Genomic DNA, 22500 nt, shown 5'->3' with positions numbered 1-22500 from the left:
TTGACGTTCAGGAAACAGACCCGGGTGTGAAACTGGAAACGCTCACCTCCTTCACGGCGAGGTCATGCGGGTAGACGAACAGTTTCCCGTCAGTCAGCGCGATGACGATGCTCGACGCTTTTGTGCTCTGAGCTTTCATCTGCTCTATAACCTGAAACATACACACCCACAGGAGAGCGAACACACTCCTTACAGCATGCGCTAAGTGACTGTTGTTACAGGAAAACAGTAATGAAACAAACATTGTAATTTAATTAGAATCCTGATCTGTTTTTTTTTCTCTCTAAGTGCCAATTTACAAGCAATTACAATAGTTATTATTTACATTTAAAGCGTTTATCGAAAGCCCTGATCCAGAATGACTTACAGTTTTATCTCATTTTATACAACTGAGCAATTGTGGGCAAGTCGTTGCCTAATGGTTAGAGAGTCTGACTCGTAATCCTAAGGTTGTGGGTTCGAGTCTCGGGCCGGCCACGACTGAGGTGCCCTTGAGCAAGGCACCGAACCCAACTGCTCCCCGGGTGCCACAGCATAAATGGCTGCCCACTGCTCCGGGTGTGTGTTCACTGCTGTGTGTGTGTGTGTGTGTTTGTGTGTGTGTGTGTGTGTGTGTGTGTGTGTGCGCGCACTTTGGATGGGTCAAATGCAGAGAACAAATTCTGAGTATGGTTCACTGTACTTAGCCGTATGTCACATTAATTGAGGGTTAAGCAAATTACTTCCTGTTCTCACTCAAGCTGTAACAGCTCTAAACATATCTTCTTCTTCTTCTTCTTCTTTCGGCTTTTCCCTTCAGCGGCTTTCGGCTTTTCCCTTCAGCGAAGTATATCTCTCCACCTGTCCCTATCTCCTGCAACCTCAACACTTGCACCCACTAGCTTCATATCCTTATTAATTACATCCATATACCTCCTCCTATTTGCCTCCTGCCTGGCAGCTCCATGTCCAACATCCTCCTACCGATATACTCACTCTCCCTCCACTGAACATGTCCAAACCATCTTAGCTGTCCCTCTGATGTCCCTCTTAAAACCATCTACAATCTCTCCTCTGTAGACCCCTGAAGATATCCAGTGTACCTTACTGTTGTTACTATAGAAACCATAATAAACAAACCGAACGTCTGACTTTCTGACCAATCAGGTTACAGACCCCAGCCTTACCTTTTTCAGTCCCTCATGCATGTAGGTGTCACCAGCAGGTCTGATTTTACTCAGGAGCTCCAAACCCTCGTCTATGGCCGCCCTGCGAGCACAGAGGAAGCGCCGCGTGAAACGTGTCGGGTTTTATTTTGTTGTCAGATCAAACGGTTTGTTCCAGCAGGAGTGGAACAAACACTCGTACACACCGCAGTCCTCTTTAAAACACACCGAACTACTAGATTCAATTAAATTACACGACTTTCATCCACCAGCCAGAAGACGCAAAGCGAACCTCAGCACAGGAGTGAAAAATAAACCCAACATCAGTTTCCTGTTACTTAGATCACTAAAGAACTTAATTACACTTTAAGGACGATCTTTAAAAACCATACACATTTATGTATATGTATATTTATGCATATGTATATACATTATTTCTTCATCTATATTTTCATATCCTTATATAGTTTTTCTTAGATAGTTTATACGTTTTTATTATTTTATTCTTATTTTATTTATTTATTTATTTTTAATTTATTTTTAATTTATTTAAATACTTTTTTAAAAATATTTTTTATCCTTATACCGGACAGTTGCATAAAGCATTTCGCTGCATATCGTACCCTGTATGTGTGTATGTGACAAATAAAATTAGATTTATTTTTTTTTATTTACATGGTGCTCATATGGATGTCAACAAAAGCACTTAGATTTGTTCCATCCATCCATCCATCCATCCATCCATCCATCCATCCATCCATCCATCCATCCATATGTGAGTGTGTGTGTGTGTGAGTGTGTGTGTGTCTGTCAAACACCTGTCTCCAGTGAGAGGGAGAATGACTTCTGCACTCGTGGAGAACACGATAAATGAAACCCTCATCTTCGGGCTGTGAAATAAAAGCATGTGGATATTAGATGGTGTGATGAGAATAAACACATCAGCGTTCAACTCCAACTGACCTTCATCACCATTTATATTTAAAGCTATAACAATACGCTAGCGTGCACTGAAGCTGGATGAATAACTGCTGTGGTCATGTGGTCTCACAGAGTCTGCACACACACACACACACACACACACACACACACACACACACACACACAACGTCTGATGTTAAACATAGTAATCCGTTATTAGACTTATATTTAGTGTTCTAAGTGTGGTTTTGTTCCGTGGCTCTGAAGCTCCATCTGTTTTCAGTCTTCTTTCAGGCGCTGAATCTCTCAGCCTGCTTACCTCACGAAGCGATTGGTTAACTGCTCTACAAATTCGTAGATCTCCCTCCAGTTGGTGGATACGCTGCCGGACCTGGAACGACATGCAAGCTGTGTTAGGACCGAGAAGTAAACAGGTCCATAAAAGGCTCCAGAGAGCTGCAGGAGAAAACAGGAGGCTGGAGGAAACTCAACAAAACCAACAGGGAATAAAAGATACAGTACAGAGATGTGTGTGAATGTGAGACACATTCAAATCTGGGTAACGTCGGTGAACGGATAGAGAGATTTCGAACCGAGAGAAAGAGAGAACAAAAAAACGTGTTCTTTTTTCGGAAAAATCTTTGGACTGGTAGAGTTCATCGTCTCCTAAAACGCTTCATGGACAGAGAGAAAAATCATTAAGAGATAAACACAAAGACAAAGAGAAAAATATAGCGAGAGATAGAAAGATGATTAAAAAAGGAGAGAAAATGGCAGAACAAGTGAGAGAATAGAGGGAAAACAAGTTGATTTACTGTACATAGCACATTTCATACGCAATGGTATGAAGTGCTTTACATAAAAGAAAGTAAAATATTAATAATACGATAATAACATCAATAAAACAAGGCATTTAAAAACTTTTAAAATGACTTAAAAATCGATTTAAATTAAAACAATTAAAAAGATTTAAATGTGGCTAATGCTTTAGCGCATCTGATCTCTTCTGGATGCTGATTCCATCTGCGAGCAGCATTATAGCTAAAAGCAGATTCCCCTTGTTTGATGTGAATCCTTGGTATTTCTAGCTGACTCCATCCTAATGATCTGAGTGGTCTGTTCTGTTTATATTCTGTGAGCATATCTGCAATATATTTAGGGCCTTGGCCAGTGAGTGATTTATAAACGAGTAAAAGTACTTTAAAATCCATTCTAAATATAACTGGAAGCTAGTGTAAGGACCTGAGGACCGGTGTGATATGCTCTGATTTTCTGGGTCTAGTCAGAATCCTGGACGCAGCGTTCTCAATGAGCTGCAGTTGTCTAATGGTCTTCTTGGGAAGGTGAGAAGACCATTACAATACATGGACAAGTTAGTCCAAATCTTATCAGGAAACAAAACATCTGGTTCTTGCAATGTTTTTGAGATGATAGAACGCTGATTTAGTTACTGCTTCGACATGACTACTGAAACTGAGGTCTGTCTCCAGAATCACACCAAGATTCTTGACTTGACTTTTACTTGTCTGACCCCTAGAGTCAAGGTATGTATTTATCTTGAACATCGTTTCCAAATGCAATGATTTCAGTTTTCTCCTTGTTAACTGAAGAAATTTCTGGCACATCCAACTGGTCATTTCATCAATGCATTGGCAGAGTGAGTCATTGGGGCTGTAGTCATTTGGCAGTAAATCTGGGTATCAAAAGCAACTGATATGCAATGTGGTTCTTTGGCTCAGTGGGAGTATATACAGGCTGAACAAGAGTGGAGCCAGAATCGAGCCTTGTGGGACTCCGCATGTCATGGACATCCACTTAGACTTATGCTCTCCTATACTCACATAATGACCTCTACCTTCTAAGTATGGCAGTTAGAAAGAGAGGGAGAGATGGACAGACAAGTAGTGGGAGAAAGACAGACAGACATGGAGTATGGAGGACGGAGAAGCAGGATGAAGGAGCTGTGTACAGTACGGAGGATTGCGGGGTTAGAGGATGTTTACATTATTAAAGAGGGTGGAGCAAGAGAGTGTGTACAGTACAGGATGGTGGAGCAGGACGGAGGAGGGCGGAGCAGACAAACCACGCCGCTATTTGGAAAATCACTCGACACCCTGAGGAGCATCTGTTTAAAGCAGCACACTGACGAGCTTGACATGGCACACTGTCGTCTGTCTAATAACACTGACGCTTCAACCCAAACCTCACAGCTCTTCTATTAATAATAATAATAATAATAATAATAATAATAATAATAATAATAATAATAATAAATTTAATGAGGCTATATCCTTATCATTTGGTTTAGAATCTTAATGAATATGAGAAAAATAACTTATTTAGATCTAAAGATCTAAATGTTAATCATTTATATAATGAGTTTATTATAAATTAAAAAGAATATATTATTATTATTATTATTATTATTATTATTATTATTATATGTAGTACTAGTGACAGTATTTTATATATATATTTTTTTCATTTAGCTTTTATTATGTTTATTTTTTTTTCCCATTTTGTTTACTTGCCCTTATCCAGACACATCAGTCTGAAGCAGTTGTGAGTTTTAGGCTGCTGCTGCTGCTGATTATTATTATTATTATTATTATTGTTGTTGTTGTTGTTGTTGTTGTGCGATGGGCGTGGCTACACTCACCTGTCCAGGACAAAGTATAAATCAAAAGCTCCATGGCAGGACTCGTCCTCTCCTGAACACACACACACGCACACACACACAGCGAGCGCGCACAGGCGGATAAACCGAACCGTGGCTGCGCTCGCGCGCATTGCTCCGACCGGGACACCACGGACGTTCACGTGCACTTTGTAAAGGAGCTTCAAAAAAAAAAACGCAGACAAAAAAAAAAAAAAGACAAGAACTACGGCAATAAACAGCTCTTCACAATAAATGACATGCTTTCCGAACTCAGTAGTGAAGTCAGAACTGCACAGAGCTTCGGTCCAACAGCGCGCGCTTCCATAATTAACATAATAATAAATAAAGACTTCTTTTTTTAAGTCGATAAAACTCAATTGCATGAATCCTTTAATCCATTCTAGCTTCCTGCGACTGATTGTAGAGTCCTGAGATCCCACAAGCCGTGATTGTGTTTGTGTGTGTGTGTGTGTGTGTGTGTGTGTGTGTGCGCGTGCGCGAAAACAGCGCCCTCTACCGAACTGATACATGTTTGTCTTTAAATCTCTACATTTCAACACACTTTATAAAAGGATTTACAAATGTGCGCTTTTATTTCCTTAAACTACATCATGTTAGTAACGATAAAGTTAAACTCCAGCATGAAACACATCAACATATCTTTATTTTCATACATTTCCGGTGTGTTCAGTGATTTTGGTGCAAATTTGTCAATCAGCACTGTGAGAAGTTGCTAGCGCTGTATAGTGGAGCACAGAGTTGGAATATTGGAGTGATTTGGGAACATTTTTATACATAGAACAGTGTCTGTACGTCACAATATGATCCAGGTCATCACTAACATTGATAAGGTTAATCAGCTAGCAGCTAGCTAGCTTAGCAACGTTCCTAGGTAACACACCTGTATCCTCTTTGTTATGTGATCGGTCCAATACTGATTACTTAGTGACATCACAAACAGAAACAAAGTCCTGAACCAGTTTTACAGACTTAAAAAGTTATGATAAATTTTGTTTTAAAAGGAAACAGTATATTTATTAAATTTAGCGAAATTTAGAGTGTTAAATGTTTTGAACCAAACCACCAAATGTAAATTTGACTAAATTTTACAGGACTAAGAAAAGTAAGCTGAACAAATCTCTCTGTTCCAGATTTGCTACTATACTTTATCTTTGATACCTTATCTTTCATAATCCACGGTCATGCTGAGCTCTTGTTATTTCTTGGTACTCGATCTTCCATCTCCTGCATCTCATCTCTAACATTGATCTCAGTTCCTGTGAAATTCCGTGTTATACTATCACACTCCTCCGGAATGTGATGCTGGTGTTAATTCTTTATCCTAAAAAGTTAGAATTTCTGCATGATGTTTTGTTGAAGTATCTTTATTCTGAATTGATGTTTAAATTAAACTTTCTGTATCGTGAAATTTCTGAGCTTCAGCCCATGGTAAGAAGTTTGCCAGAGAGTCGGAGAAAAGCCATAAAGAAGTCTAAAGAAGTGCAGCATACGCTAAAATGAGACGCTCTTTACACACAGGTGGAAGTGAAAGAGGGATTTATTTCCCATTCCCAAAGAGTCCAATGTGGATAAATGAAAAGACTCACTGGCATAAAATAGTGGCAGCAGCAAGACCAGAATGATCAACGAGCACAGACAATCCTGAGGCCGCTTAACATGTTGCCATGACAGCCCTGTTCCTGTCCAGGTTCTGGACTTGAATCTGAGTCCATCTTTTGTTAATCTATGCCACTGTGACATGTTTATAATACAATTATGATATATTTTCTAACATGATTTATTTAAATAGATGTTATGCATTAGACTCTAGCAATTATTGAGCTAGGCTAAAAATGGTGAGGTCAGTAGGTCACAGAAAAATAGCAAGCTATGTATGATCTGCACAAAATGGCCAAGCAGTTAGAACCTGAATACAGTGGTGTAGTCTAGATTCGCCCCCATCCTAGAGCGACACCCCATAGGCACCACCACACTCACTAATGCATAAAATATGCATCTACATGTAATTGAGAGCATTATTAAAGACTGCTTATGTGTTATCAACATTCACATTTATGATAAGCAACAAAAGACAGTCAGCTGATAAAACCTGTGCTCCAGGTCCCATATTCATATAACATTTAAGGATAAATGTAGCTCTTAAAGCTATAAGTTCAAGTTTAAAGCTAAGTTCACCCAAAAATGAAAATTGTGTAGTTTCTTTCTTCTGTTTAACACAAAGGATGATATTTTGAAAAATAACACAATTTTCATTTTTGGGTGAACTTTATACCTTTAAGAGCTACATTTAGTCTTAAATGTTATATGAATATGGGACCTGGAGCACAGGTTTTATCAGCTGTACATTTTCAATGTATATTTAAGAGTGAACGATAAACATTTGTTCAGTTTTATCACCAACACTCTTTCATTGCAGAATATTATGAACTGAATGAACCGGTAGTTTATAAAGCTTTATAAACACATGTGTACTCGGGCTGTGGGTGAAATGTCACCCGACGCTGCTGTAGCTTTAGGCGCAGGCTTCCGAAGACACACAGAGTTTAGTTTGGGTCTGCTTTCGTTTCATATCTTCTTTTACATTAGTTAGTTCATTTCAAATTTGCGCCACAAAACACAGCCAAGCAACTCATTTTCCTCCTCGGTAGGTGACGTCAGATCAGGTCACAGGCCACGGAAGCCCCAATGGTCCAAAAACGTTAGTGATTCGTAATCGCAACCACAGTCTGTGTTCGGAACACAGTGCGGGGTGAATTTATGAATGAAAGTTCTGTCACAAAACGATATTGTTACGTATCCTCACGCTTTTTAAGTGGGTATACGGAAATCCTTGGCCTTTCCTAGTAGGTATACGGCGTATAAGTGCGTATCACCTAGACTACACCACTGCCTGAATACAATGCAAAATAAGCTAAATGCACCAAAAAAGTGAGCCAGCCAGGATGTGCAAAGAACAGCAAACCGTAAAGGCCAAAAAAAGATGAGCCAGTCAGAGTGTGTAGAAAATAGTTAGACTGACAGGGCTTGAACAGAAATGTCAAGCCAGTTAGGACACAGAAAAAAAGTAAAAAAAAAAAAAAAGCAATAGTGAGCCTGACAGGGCCTGTAAAATTGATAAGGCAGAGACAAACTGTATGAAATGATATGGTGAATGATCTGGTCAGTCAGGGCCTGCAGAAAAGGCAATCAGACAAGAGTGTGATAAATGTGGGCCAGCCAAAGTCTAGAAAAAAGACCAGGTATAAAATGCAAAACAATAAGGCAGTCAAGACCTGTCAAAAAATAAAAATAAAGGGAAAGCCAGCCAGTAGCACACTGACCAGACCGAATGACATCACACACATTTTAAAGATGATCCAAATCTAATGATAAATAAGAGCTAGAGCTGTACATGAACATGATAGAGAGTTGTAGTTGAACTTTCTGAAGATATCATAAATGTTCACATAGTCACGGCCAACGTTTTGAAATAACCCCTGTACATTGACTTAAAGGGGTTAGGCCAATATCCTAGCAAGCCCTGTTATATGGCAGTATTGTGAATCAGTCTGTCGGGTACTAATGTTTCTTTAAAGCGATAGGATTAAATTAGATTACAGGTCACAATCGAAACTTTAACGTCTTCTTTAACAGAGTAAATAACTTCATTGACACAATCGACAAACTGAACAGAATAGACTTCCGAGGCAGAACGATATGTTTAGAGCTTCTTTATAAGTCGATGTTCAGATTATATACACACGGCCACTAAGTCCATAGAAAAACACTAAAATGTCATATAAAACATAGAAATACATTTTACAGCTTACGGTTGTAACAGAAGAGGTCAGCCAGCGACAGGCTCTTCATTTATACATGAGGTTATAACACTTATAACACATTACTAAGCTTACACAAGCTGTGTGACATGAGGTACATGAGATGAGATGAACACTTTTCTCTACTCCGGAGCTGTGATGAGAATCCAGTCTCGTCATTCGTTTCGGAGAAAAATACGATACGGAAATTCTTCATATAAACAAAACGCTTTGTGCAGTGTATCGCTTTTTCGTTTCGGTCAGGACCGACTCTCCTGAAGCTCCCGGACTTCGGCGCCTACATCCTGCTGAGAGACGACCTGCAACACAGACAACGTACGACATCAGAAATAAAGTATACTGTCGTCTAAAATGTGTCCGGTGAATCTTTAAAGAAGCGTTCGCTGTCCTTTTAGCACAGAGTCGCTGATAATAACGTGGCTAATAACGTAGTTGACGTAATCCACCAGTTAGCATTGCGTTCACTTGTCTTTATTACACCGCTTACATATTCAATATTTCTGTGTTTAATAATGATTTCAAACAATTCTACCTTCAAGATTCAGGCCACGCCTCCTACCCAAAGGACTCGAGAAAGCTACGATTTTTAAAATTTTTTTATTTCCGTCTGTGATGTCATTACCGCACCACCACCACCTCGAAGGTTACAAGAGGATGTTAATATTTACTAACTTTTTTATTTGTACTATTGAACGTGTGATGCGAGTCCTCACCTGAGGGATCGGCGTGTGTCTCTCTCCAGGTTGTTCTCTGGTCCTTCGCTCTCGTAGGAGGCCAACTGCAGCTCTGAAACAGTCAGAATCGCTACGTTAGCACGCTCGTTCGAATACGTTAGCGTTTCTATAGTAACACACCGTTCACGGAGACGTGTTCATCAGATGATTCACATAAATAAGTTACAAAATCCTCGATCAGGAGAATGTTTTTTATTGTAGGTAAAGTAGAAGAAAGAAAACCGCTATATCCGAATGCTTTGTGTCTGTATCCCTTCAGCACGAAGCCGATGAACTCTTACCGTCATCTGTGAAGACGGACACGCCGATGAGGTACTGCAGAGTTTTTCTGTCTCTCTCAAATGGACAGATCACCTGCCTCCAGGCCAGAAACTCGTTCACCTGCCTCGCCAGTTCCCAGAATTTCTGTCACGAGAAAACAAAATCAGGTCACAAACTGCTGAAATCACAAAATAAAAAACAATAAACACACACACACACACACAAATAAAATTTACCTCAAAGTTGATGTGTCCATTAGGCAGTCGACTGACGCAGCCCTCATTAAGGAAGTAGATATCCTTAATGAACAAGCTGAAGAATGGAATAACGATCTAAAAAGAAGATAAAGAAATGCTTCAAAACACAGTATTCAGTATACCATCCTTAATAATATTTTTGTTTGCCGTAACCCGGCCGACCGTGTCAATTTAGCACCGACTCAAATTTTTATTTTTTTTGCTTTAAGTCCGACCGACTCGCCGGTTGTAAATTTGCGTTAAGACCGACCTTTTTTTTTTTACTCTTCAAACAACTAATACAAAAGCAGTAAAATAATATGAATTATATTTTAGTAAGTATTGTAAATATATAAATCGCCTCGGCCTACATACAGACGAAGGCTACGTTCTTCCTTTTAAATAAAAACCCGTGACGTCATTTATGTTTACACTATCGGTTACCGGATGTCACACTACGGCCTGTGCGTTCGCTTCGTCTCATTCTCTCTCGTTCACTGTCAGAGACGACGGGTCGCGCTCGGTAATGACGGCTGCGGCTGCAGTAAACAAAATGTTCGCCGTCACCGTTCAAAGACATACGGGTTCGGGCGCCATGATACATCTAAAAAAAAGTCATTAAAACAGCTCGACACGCTTTAACTTGGCACGAAGTTCCGGGTTGAAGACCCGGTCAGTGACGTCACGATATGCTAATTTGTTTAAAGTCATACCGACGTCATCACCGTCACCAAATGTACTTTTTTTTTTACATTGACCTACCTACTGACCCTTTATTTTCTTCCTATAACCTATAATTATGACTGTGTGTGTGTGTGTGTTTAATGAGTAAACCTGCCTTTTCTCTGGTGGTGTGAGCCGTAGCTGATCTCTGAGTGGCTCCTCTCAGTGCAGTACGGTAGCTGTAGAAGTTATTGGACGGATCCATTTGATGCTAAAAAAACAAAACCAACGATACAGAATGTAAGACTGAAAAAACAAAACAACAACAATAAAAAAATAATTAATTAAAACCACGATCCGAGCTATAAACACCAGGACGTCTCACCTCCAGGATGTCGAACTTGTCCGTGTTGACTTTGCCCCATGTTTTCTTCAGCCTGGACACGGGGCTCATGTTCATCCCAGCTGTGGAAACAAATCCAGGTTAATGTATTAACACACAGGTTTATTACGTGTTTATAAGCATCGAGGGCAAACGTAATAAAACGCCACTCACTGATTATAGCCATTAAGGAGTTAAAGTTGCCGATGTTGAAGCATTCCCGAGCCACGTCGATGAAAAACTCCAACACTCGAGCTCTGTGCTTCTTCTTCACCGGCTAATGCACATGAGGAGAAAGAGCATGGACGCAGTTAGTGGATGCAGAACAGATTATCGGTTTCTGTAAGGACTTTGCAGACTGAACTGAGGAGAAACTTTAAAAAAGAGAAGGAGTGTAACAGGAGGAAGGTGGAGAATAGACTCGCTCACAATAACCCGAGAGAGCTGCGGAATGGTGTGAGAGCCTTCACTGGCCGTGGAAGAATTTAAATCTGTTCTTAACATGTGGCTTCTGCCCAATCGCACCCCATCCCAGTACATCAACCCTCATCCTCCTCCTCCTCCTCCTCCTCCATTATTCCACCATATACCTGAAGCATTCTTTGGTAAAAAAAAAAAAATCCTTAAGGTTTAATAAAGTTCAATCTTATCTTATCTTATACCCCAAACATGCAGCAGGGGGCGCCAAAGCGTTACTAACAGCGGACACAATAAGGAGGCGGAGATTTCTGTGAAATGATGCAGTGAACTCGTTTTGGCTAGATCACGCTGAAAATCGCTCTGATATCTACGCCCCGTCTTTCCCGAGATGGTTTTTTTTTTCACACTAAAATGCTCACCAAGCAGATTTCTGTGGCCACCAGGTAACTGAGCCGATTGAACCACTCCACGTAGGCTTCCAGATTACTGACTCTCCTTTTACCGAAAAAACTCTGCGGAGAAAAAAATAGAACAAATTGTTTTGTTTTTTTTAACAATAATGTCAGAATCATCTCATGAGACAAGATCAATCAATCGATCGATCAATCGATCGATCGATCAATCAATCAATCAATCAATCAGTCAATCGATCAGTCAATCAATCAATCAATCAATCAATCAATCCAACAAAAGAAATAAATGAAATACGAGGACATTAAATTACAGATTGTATATTTTCATATTTTTGAGGATTACAAAATTATCGTTTACATTTTGAAAGAGTGAAAGACTGTTCCCTCGGGACTCGGTGGACATCTTTACTTGGTTCAGTGGTGAAAGACTCGCGCCCTCACGTGTTGAGGGAATAAACTCACCTTGTGATTATCGGCAGGTCGTTTCTGAACGAACGCCTGGACGAACTCCTCGGGGCCGATGTAGTCCAGTTTCTCCTGTGAAGGAGACGTGACAAACTGATCAGGATGCTTCGCTCTGATTGGTCAGAAGCTGTTGATTAATTATGACTGCAGTGCAGCGGCTGTGTCTGTAAGTTATTGTTTCTATGGTAACGGCTCGTTCGCAGGGACCGGATCCGTTTTACAGTAAAGCATGATATTTGATGGTATAAATAAACAAATAAATAAATAAACTCGGAAAATTTCAGAATTCCGACTAGGGTTGTCTATGTGCTACATGTTTTCATTAATGTGTTGATATCAAGCTAACGTTAGCTTGCCATCCCATAATACTAGCTCGAGTATCTGTCTCATCGCCACGTGAAGCTGAAGGATAACGAAGCTCTCGTTTCCCTTCACTCACCATTTCGATGTGTGTGAGCTGCTGAGCGAGGATGAACGGGTCGTCACACACGTTCAGGATACACTCCTCCCTCCGCACGTGCTGCTTCGCCTTCAGAGCGGACGACTTGTCCCCTGCGGACGAGGACGAGGACGTGGACGGTGACGCCGTGACCGGCGTGCTGGACGTCACCAGAGACTCCTCGTACTGTCCCAGGATGGTGAGTTTGCGCAGAAGTCGCTGGATCAGACGCTGCATCGCTCTCCGAGACAACTACAGAAGATCAGAAGGCGACGTGAGGACTTTATTAACACAGCGTGAGCGAGAAAGCTGGAGCTGAGGAACAGAACGATCAAATCAAACGCCTGGGCTCTGGCTCTTATAGGAAACTAATCGACGGGTAACTGTTCACACCTTAACGCTGATTACTATCCTTTAACAATAAACTTCTGACACTGGGGACTTCTTGCATATGCGAATGCACATGATGTGAGGTGTGTCTCTGTGACTGAGTGGTTACTATAGAAACCATAACCGGCGTGTTCATATGGAAACATGAGACAACACATTCTGACCACTCAAAAACCAGTAAGTATTAATTACATCGAAATGTCAAACGCATGGCTCTTCTCCCACCTGCACTGTGTTACACAAGAGTTCAGCATCTTTCTATCAGGAAAATATTGTGATATGTTTGATACATCTGTCGTATTGTCCAACCAGGTGAGAGCACGTCCACCATGTTTCCTGCGTCCGCCACCAACGCACAAGCCACACTAACGCACGAGTCATAGACATGTGACTGACTGCGTTGCTAAGCAACAATTACAGAGAAAGCGAGAGATAGAGAGAGACAGAGAGAGACAGAGAGAGAAAAAGACAGAGAGAGAGACAGAGAGAGAGATAAACAGAGAGAGTGTTAGAGAGAGACACAGAGAGACAGAGAGAGAGTGAGAGACACAGAGAGAGACACAGAGAGAGACAGAGACAGAGACACACACAGACACAGAGAGAGAGTGAGACAGAGAGAGACACACACACACAGAGACAGAGAGAGTGTGAGAGAGAGACAGAGAGAGACAGAGGCAGAGAGAGAGACACAGAGAGACACACACACACACACACACAGAGACAGAGAGTGAGAGAGACAGAGAGTGAGACAGAGAGAGAGACACACACAGAGACAGAGAGAGTGTGTGAGAGAGAGACACACAGAGAGACAGACAGAGACACAGAGAGAGAGAGAGAGAGAGAGAGAGTGAGAGACCTTGATTTCATATTTGCATAAATACATGATGGTGTCATCATTCACGAGAGGAATGACATCATCTGTGGAGGTCAGAAATGAAAGAGATGGTTCTGACCTCATCCCCGAACGCCAGTCGGTGCGTCATCTCCTTCAGGCTGCGCATCATTCGCTCCTCCCGGAAATCGTACGGAAACGTCTCCGTCCACTCCGTCAGGAGCTGCACGATCTTTGGTGCGATGTCTCGGATTCGCTTCTGTTAAAAAAAAAAAATTAAACAGGAAACGATTTTAAAGCCAGAACAAATAAAATCTCATCCTTTTTTAGTAAAGTAAACAACACACCATACTTTTTATCAGTGTATAGCTACGTTTTTCTGAGTTTTGTCCAGGTTTTATTTTTTCTCCTCATAAACCAATCAAATTCTGACGCATAAACCAAAGCCCCACCCACAACCCCAAGTCCATTCCATTTGCACTCAGTAATAAAACACACATATTTCTACAGAGATTAATAACACAGAGATCTGACGACTTTGTGATATCTCTACCTTATCGATCTGAGGGTCTCCGACTCGGTGATGCTCCACACACAGGTAACACACCCTGGACATGAGATCAAACGGATGCAGGAAGAGACGTGAGCTCAGCAGGAAGGTGAAGATGTACGACCTCTGAAACACAACACAAACGAATCGGTGTGATAAACACACAAAATCCACTTTTTTGAGATTTTACCAACAAAACTGTAAAAAAATCAATGACAGTAACACAGGTTTACATTAACACGCTCCGTGGAATACATTAGCGTTTCTATGGTAACCGCTCGATCACTGGGACTCGTATACGTATCTTTATGTGTGTCGACCCTCCATATGATCAAATAAAAAAAAAAACAATATTTGAGACTTTCTGCAAGGACAAGGACGTTAGACATTTTATATACGGACGGAGTCTCCAGTGTCAGAGGTAAAGCTGTACTTCCCCTGACAGAAGAGTTTATATTTTGTTTCAAGCTGCTTTAAAGGCAGGGTCTCCGATTTTTGAGAAATGCTTCAGAAAACTGAGTCGGGTGGATAATAAACAAAGATCAAAGCAAAAATCAAAACAAACGTGTAGCCAATGAGCAGGAAGGGGCGGGTCTTGTCGATACGGGCGGAGAGAGCGTTCGGTGCGCATGTGTGACGTTAGCAGAAAGAGGTTTTAACATCGACATGGAGGATAAAAACAAAGAAAGAAAGAGAAGAAAGACTTACGATATGGACAAGAAGTAGGACGTGTTAATATAGGATCAGCTTTCCAGTACTGGAGAGAACTGAAGGAGCAGGAAGTCGGCCACATATTCACAGGTTGGAGTTTCCCGAGTCAATAACTCCTGAGCTAAACGCTGTTACTACACAAATAACACCTCTTTTCTATCGTAGTAATGTAGAGAGGCAGCTACAACCGTGTTTTGTGTAGTAACAGCGTTTAGCTCAGGAGTTATCGACTCGGGAAACTCCGACCTGTGAATATGTGGTCGACTTTACTTAAGACGCCGAGGCGCTTTTTTCCTTCTCGATAGGTGAGTAACGTTGGTTTTGCTTTGTTACACAGAACTAATATATGCCTTTGTCCTTTACATCATTATGCTTGTGTGGCATTTTTGCTTGTTTGTCTATCTACAATCGTATCGTTCTTCCCTTCAGCTATGATAAAGACACGTTTCTTTCTGTTAGTCGCCCGGGTTACGTATGTGTGTGTGGGCGGAGCTATCGATACAGGGGTGGGACCCGTTTGGGTTAGGGGCATATGTCGACATTGGCTTTCAAAAATCGGAGACCGCACCTTTAACATAAGCGGTAACGGAAACAAACATAAACTATGAATGAATAAAATGTACCAACTTTAATAAATAAAAATTGTAATGGTAGGAAAATCGTTGTGGTATAAGAGAAATAAAACACTTTGATATGCTGTTATGGCTTAGTAATGCTAACAGTTTTCAGTAGCTCCACTGTAGTTGTTATTGTCTCTTACATCAGGTGAATAGTCCACAGTGGGGACGAGGTGCTGTATGAGAGCCTCGAGTGATCCGGATACCAGGTTGTTGTTGTGATACCTCAGCCCTTCGTAGCTCTCCTCTACAGGTTTGTAACGAGTATGACCTCCTCCGTACGGGTTCTGAGGAACCGCGAACGGTGTCGTCTGAGGCATCCTGAAGTCCTGAGGGACAAACAAACATCAATCAATGCTCAGCTTCTAGCATGCTGAGGTTCGGTGTTAAAGCCTGAAATTCCTCTACATGTTCCTGTTAAATCTCTTAATGCTGTCATGAGATTAGAATAAAGTCCAGCGATGGTTCTGTATGTCGATGTATTTGCTTACGAAACAGGAAGTTATTGGAAAGAGAATAAAATTCAGGAACAAAGATATACAACAAACTAGCTGCTAGTGTAGAGCAAGATATAGGGGCGGGGCTAACATCTGAGTCGAGCATCTGATTGGACGCAAACTGGACAGATACAAGACCGTCAAAAACATTTTCCTGGAAAATTTGAAGAATATCTACAAGCCACTTTATTAGGAACACCTGCACACCTGTTCAAGAGTGTCATCATCTTCCGATAGCTTGTATTTGATTTTCTGGGATTTCACAGACAGTGGCGCTGAAAACAAGCATCCAGGTCTAAGTGTGAAAGCGTCTCATTAACAAGAAGAACGTGGAGATTTGTTAACGCTGACAGGAAGGTGACAATAACTCGATCGATCACTCTTTACATCCGCGGTGAGCAGAAAAGCATCTCAAAATGCACAACGAACTACAACAGCAGAAAGGTTTCACTCCTGTCAGCTGTTCGGAAAACAGGCTCGCCGAATCAGGAAAGTTAAAGATCTGGAAAAGAAAGATTAGACAAAGTTTTTCTGGTGTGTGTGTGTGTATACGATATCACCGGGAGTTCAAGAGTGAAGAAAAAAGCTCTTGGCTTTTTCATTCAGGAGCTAGACACACACCTATATTAGTACTTCCTGTTAATTATTAACAGTCTCTGTCTCCTTTATGACCGACTTCACATAGTTTCACAACCTATAATAATAAAAAAAAAAACAACCCAAACCTAACTTGGTTTACTGTGGTGGAATTGAGTAACAATTGAGAAACTAATATCTGTACAACACACACATTTATCATCACACTGCCGCCATAATGCTGCTTTCTTATCTTAAAAGAAGTCGTAATAGTGACGGAAAAGATGTGCAAAATGCTGAGGGGGTATTAAGGGAAGAAAGAAAACAAAAAACAGGCTTAAAGAACACAGCCATGCAGTCAGACGGGGTAAATATTTCACATAATGACCGACTGATGACTGACTGATGACTGACTCACTCATCCGGCTGGGCTGGAAATCAGCAGCAGCAAAAACAGGTTGGAGAAGAGAAAAACAAACCAAAATGACCACATGGATGAACTCTTATCAAAGCAAAGAAGTGCGTACTAAAGCACTGGAGACGTACACGTATTTAAAATCTGATTAAAATGGGAAAAAACACACACAAAGGGCGATTTGAATTAGTTTAAAGTTGCTTTACACAACATTGATGCATGAAGACCCTGGACTAACTAATGCTGATATTAATGCTGTCATTAATAACGTTATTAATGCTGAAATGCTGTAATTAATGCTGTTATTAAAGCTGCTATCAATAATGTTATTAATGCTGTTATTAATACTTTTTAAAATGAACTTTGTCATGATTTGAGCAATATAACTGCACAATATCCTCAATAAAACCCACCCAAGGTAAGAATGAACTGTATATAATGTTATTAATACTGTTATTAATACTGTTATTAATGCTGTTATTAATAACCTTATTAACGCGGTTATTAATAATGTTATTAATGCTGTTATTAATGCTTTTATTAATACCAGCATTAATGCTGTTATTAATGCTTTTATTAATACTTTTTAAAATGAACTTAGACATGATTTGAGCACAATATCCCCAATAAAACCCACCCAAGGTGAGAATAAACTGTAGACTTACCAAAGTAAATAAAGTCAATCGCAGACTTGACTGTAACAAAAAAAAAATACACGATTAAAACTCGCAAATGTTGGGGTTTATTTTCGATCTCCTTCTTCCAGTCGAAACAAATGAGATTCCGAGTTGATTCCGAGTTTATAAAGCTAAAATCCTGTTGTACAAACTTCCATTGTCTCACGGTCTAAAGATCCAGTTTCACTCCAGAAGCAGAACAACTGCAGGGAGCATTAAGAGGGAAACCGGGACACAAGATCCCGCCCACTACTCAGAAGAAGACCAATAAGCTTACCGAACAGCGAAGCTCGGACGTGTACAGACTTCTGATTGGTCCTCGGGACGTCAGTCATTGTTCAAAACACGCGAGTGGGAGTTTGTGGAGAGAAGCTGCTTTTTTTTTAGCGCAAGGTCGCAATAAAGTGGTAAACAGCGTAATCATGCACACATTAATCGGGTAGTAATCATTTAAATCTATAAAATGTTGATGATAGGAAAATAATCTGATATATATATTTAGCCCATTTCATATCTGATGTTCTCAGTTATCGCCAATAGTTCATGGATTCACAAACATAACATTTTCTTATATAATATAATATAATATAATATAATATAATATAATATAATATAATATAATATAATATAATATAATAATAATAATAATAATAATAATAATCCTTAACACAATAACACAAACACTAAAATTATAACCTAAGGACAAAGTTTATGCAACAATATAATCTACTGTATGTGTGATATTTCACAGACGTTGTTTCATTGTAAGGGAAATAATGAACAAAAGGGTGAACTGATCAAGCAATTTCACAAAGTGTTTCATTCCACAGCGTCAATAAGTCGATAAGAGTATAATAAGAATACTATTCGATATGATAAGAATATCCCATCCTCCTATTGATCTGTTTGGTGTTACATCATTGTTGAGGAAGATCCGTGAAACCTTCCATGAATCCAGGTTTGTTCTTGTTAATCACATTATAGCAGCTATGAACAGACGTTACCTCAACCACCTCTCTCTCTCTCTTTTCCCCTTAAAGTTAATAAAACCTTATAATCTAAACCATGTAAACTCACTTATCTTAAAAATTGTCTGCTGAAAGAAGAAACCTTACAGGTACAGCTTTAACCGCACTGTTACAAAGCACTGACACTGGAGATGTTAGATGTTAAACAAACATCTCCATAAGGATGAATAACATATAGCTTATAATATTCATCTTCCAAGTCCCTGTGAATGCGCTGTTGCTAAAGAAACAACAACGTATTATAACGCCTTTATCATCAGGTTGTACATTTCAACATTCAACTGATCACATGATAGACGTATGTATAAAGGTTTATACGTATGTATAAATGTTCGTATAAATGTTTATGTGTATAAAGGAAGGATAATGTTCTAACTAAATTTTCTGTGTCTCTAATGTCATAAACATGATGCTCCACCACACACAAATCAGTACACAACATGAAGCACCTTTCAAAATCGGGTTGCCTTTTGTTCTTAGGTTATATTTAAGATGAATATAAATAGTAATAGTAGGAAACATATTTGGCAAAAAAAAAAAAAGTATAATGACAGAAAAAAGAGGAAATCCTGTAAAGGTATCTGGAGTTTCTTGACGACATTATAGAGGCTTGATTACAATTACAATCCCATACGAGGTGGTTGAATAAGGTGAACTTTGACCTTTTAAAATCTATCTTTGATAGTTGTTAATGTGATTTGAAGGTGGAGTTTGTAAAGGTAGCCTTAAAGGACCTGACTACATTAACACAACATTCCAAACACAAAATATTCTGAACCCTGGAACTGAACTAGAAATAAGTTCAGAGCAAATTAAAAGCCATCAGATCCTGATACACGGGAGCCATTTAGCATGCTTGGTCTGAAGCAGCGCTAACCAGCACAGACCAGCAGCTGATTTTCTGCCAGGTTGTGCTTTTTTCTGCAGAGAAGCTCAAAATCATCACCAGCACCATCAACACGCCCTCGTGTTAAGGCGTGATGTTTTTTTTTTACCAGCAGAAGGTGTGGTCACTATATCTGTCTGTGGAATGGTGGGAGTTTTATTACATAAAGCCTGAATCATGTAAACAGCAGCGAGTGTTTTGGAAAAGCGATGCTGACACAATCAGTGGGCGGACTTGCGTTTTGAGCCGGAGCCTCTTCAGCTCCTCCACAAGAATAAACCTCCCCCTGAGAGGCTGTTACTGAACGAGGCACAGCTCGCCCACACCAGCCAGAAGGCACCTGAATGATGCTAGAAGAGGATTCAGTTCGATAACAGTCCTCATGGACGAACTCCAGGCGGATCCCACCCACTGAGGCTCGGCCTCCCGTGTCATCTCATGCATGTCCGTGTGATTATGACTTGTTTCCTACAGAAAGAAACGAAATGTTGCGTAACGTCAGCTTCATCAGTTACATAGGCGCAGTTCTCTGAGGACGAAGAATAATGTATTATAAGAATGATTGATGTTTAATGAGTATTTATTCCACTTATACCACATCCATTTGCTAACAACGAAATGTTATTTAAACGTCTGTTTAAGATGTTCTACAGATGTCAAATCGAACGTCTGTGTAAGAAGTTCATATCCTACCTAGACGTACCTACTAGTCACGGGGATCTCTGGCGTCATCGGGCATCGAGGCAGGATACACCCTGGACGGAGTGCCAACCCATCACAGGGCACACACACTCATTCACACACACTCACACACTACGGACAATTTTCTAGAGATGCCAATCAACCTACCATGCATGTCTTTGGACCGGGGGAGGAAACCGGAGTACCCGGAGGAAACCCCCGAGGCACGGGGAGAACATGCAAACTCCACACATACAAGGTGGAGGCGGGAATCGAACCCCCAACTCTGGAGGTGTGAGGTGAACGTGCTAACCACTAAGCCACCGTGACCCCCCACATTCCATAATATGTTAAATAAATGTTTCCTCAATAAAGAAAGAAAATTTCAACAATTTTTAAAAAGCATGGCTGGTAGATCAGTTGCCATCATCGCATTTATTCCTTTAGTGCTTCGGTTCCTCCCCTAAGAGCCATAATATTTATATTATTCCTCATTGGGTTGTTTTAGTCTCGATCTCATTTTGTCTTGTATCTTTGTCTGCGGTTGTTGTTTATGATGTCTGTTAGCTTAGACAGTATCGTGTCCACGGGCTGTAGAAAGACGGCATATAAATAAACCTTTTATATGTATTAATGACATATCAGAATGAGCGCATTTAATATAAACACCTCAGAAATCTCACATCTTTAAAAACTTATTGATAAGCTTCTCTCTTTGTTGTTTGTGTTGTACTGAATGTATTGTTCCTACACAAAAAAACAAGAATGTAAAAATTCCAAAAATGCAAAACAGGGAAATTCCTGGGGACAGTGCAAACAAAACCTGTAGCTCATTAGCAGCGAGCGCTACACCATCTGCAGCATTGACAATGGACGCGTCTGGAGCGGGGGGTGACACTGAGTCACTGCTTTCCAGTAAGTGTGTGTGACTCAGACACCCACCGACTCCCCCACCGTCCTCTGACCTTCACACACACACACAGTCCCAGTGTACACGGAGCTGCTCGTTTCCCTCATCCTTGACACTCACACTATTCAGGCCAGACCCCAGACCACTAAACACACCAGATCAACACCAACAACATGCTGGAGCTTTTCTTCTCCAGCTGTTCAGCAGTCATCCGGAACGTCGTAGTCGGTGTTTGCAAAATCGCTCAAAATAGCACATTCAACATCATATGTTATTCCGAGGAAAATGTCTACAGAATGTGAGTCAAACTGGTGATATTTGTGACCTCATGCATCATCCACAGCACTACAGAGCAGAAACAGTCCGTCATGCTGTTACAACACAATAACAACACAACAGCAGGGTGTGAGAGGGTCAGTGAAGCTACTGAATCTTACCCCCAGCATGGAGATTACTGAATAACAGCACGTTTTATATAAAAATGGTTTATTCCTTCAATACCATGACAGTTTGACCTGTTTGACATTCGATCTGTTTTGTAGCTGTGTTCGGATTTTTCTCAGTAACATGACGATGTGTCTCTTTGTCTTACGTCAATAGAGAGAAAAACAGATGCTGGAGAAGAAAACAAGTTTATGGATGTCATTTGTGTTGTATGAGACGAAGAAAACCTTTTATGTCATGCAGTTATCGGAAACTACAAGGCATTTTTTTTTAGATTTAGTATTATTATTATTTTATAAATTTAGGTTTAAATTTTTTAAACATTTTCCTATTTTTCCAGTAATTTTTCTTTTTTCTTTTTTTTTTTTTTGGAAAGCTCAACAGACATATTGACATCATAAATAGAACCTGACAAACTCTCAGTTTTTGTTGAATTTGTATGGATTTCTATACACTGATTATGTCTCTGAATTAAAATGTAATAAAACCTCTACAACATGTGCCACGATGTTCTTACTGATGTCACTGTAGTTACTGAAGAATCAGTGATTAGTTATCAATATTTATTAATACGCTTTGAGATGAATAACTGAATAATAAACTGACACGTGAAGCGGTTAAAGTGTGAAAGTGTTTTTATTTTCTTTATTTAATGAATGAAATTACAGGGAAAATAAAAAAAATCGAATTATACTTCTACACAAAAAAA

The 22500-nt window shown here is 40.1% G+C and overlaps 2 protein-coding genes across 3 annotated transcripts in view; both read right to left on the bottom strand.

Annotated features, from left to right (window-relative positions):
- The window catches only part of antxr2b (ANTXR cell adhesion molecule 2b), a 15371-nt gene extending 10168 nt beyond the window's left edge, over positions 1–5203 (bottom strand). The window contains exons 1-5 of the mRNA XM_027143216.2: positions 4726–5203; positions 2386–2457; positions 1964–2035; positions 1167–1248; positions 47–151 (exon numbers count right to left, since the gene is read on the bottom strand). Coding sequence (XP_026999017.2) covers positions 47–151; positions 1167–1248; positions 1964–2035; positions 2386–2457; positions 4726–5108 — 714 coding nt within the window. The 5' untranslated portion in view covers positions 5109–5203. The remainder of the gene's footprint in view (positions 1–46; positions 152–1166; positions 1249–1963; positions 2036–2385; positions 2458–4725) is intronic.
- Positions 5204–8441: 3238 nt separating this feature from the next.
- On the bottom strand, positions 8442–18050 carry rasgef1bb (RasGEF domain family, member 1Bb). 2 transcript variants are annotated; one of them, XM_027143464.2, is made up of 14 exons: positions 17831–18049; positions 15821–16006; positions 14353–14475; positions 13921–14058; positions 12578–12829; positions 12136–12210; positions 11680–11772; positions 11015–11117; positions 10844–10923; positions 10634–10729; positions 9796–9891; positions 9580–9703; positions 9278–9350; positions 8442–8863 (listed from the first exon to the last, which is right to left on the bottom strand). In XM_027143464.2, exons 2-14 carry the CDS (start codon positions 15995–15997, stop codon positions 8842–8844), a joined length of 1452 nt encoding a protein of 483 aa, XP_026999265.1. In that variant the 5' UTR covers positions 15998–16006; positions 17831–18049; the 3' UTR covers positions 8442–8841. The 2 variants fall into 2 exon arrangements, with proteins under 2 accessions (XP_026999265.1, XP_026999266.1); XM_027143465.2 differs by lacking the exon at positions 8442–8863 and having other exon boundaries at positions 9274–9350; positions 17831–18050.
- Positions 18051–22500: the final 4450 nt, after the last annotated feature.

The sequence above is a fragment of the Tachysurus fulvidraco genome, chromosome 20 (assembly GCF_022655615.1).
Source record: "Tachysurus fulvidraco isolate hzauxx_2018 chromosome 20, HZAU_PFXX_2.0, whole genome shotgun sequence".
Lineage (NCBI taxonomy): Eukaryota > Metazoa > Chordata > Actinopteri > Siluriformes > Bagridae > Tachysurus > Tachysurus fulvidraco.
Note: the sequence above shows the minus strand (reverse complement) of the source record. Positions and strands in the feature narration are given on the sequence as shown.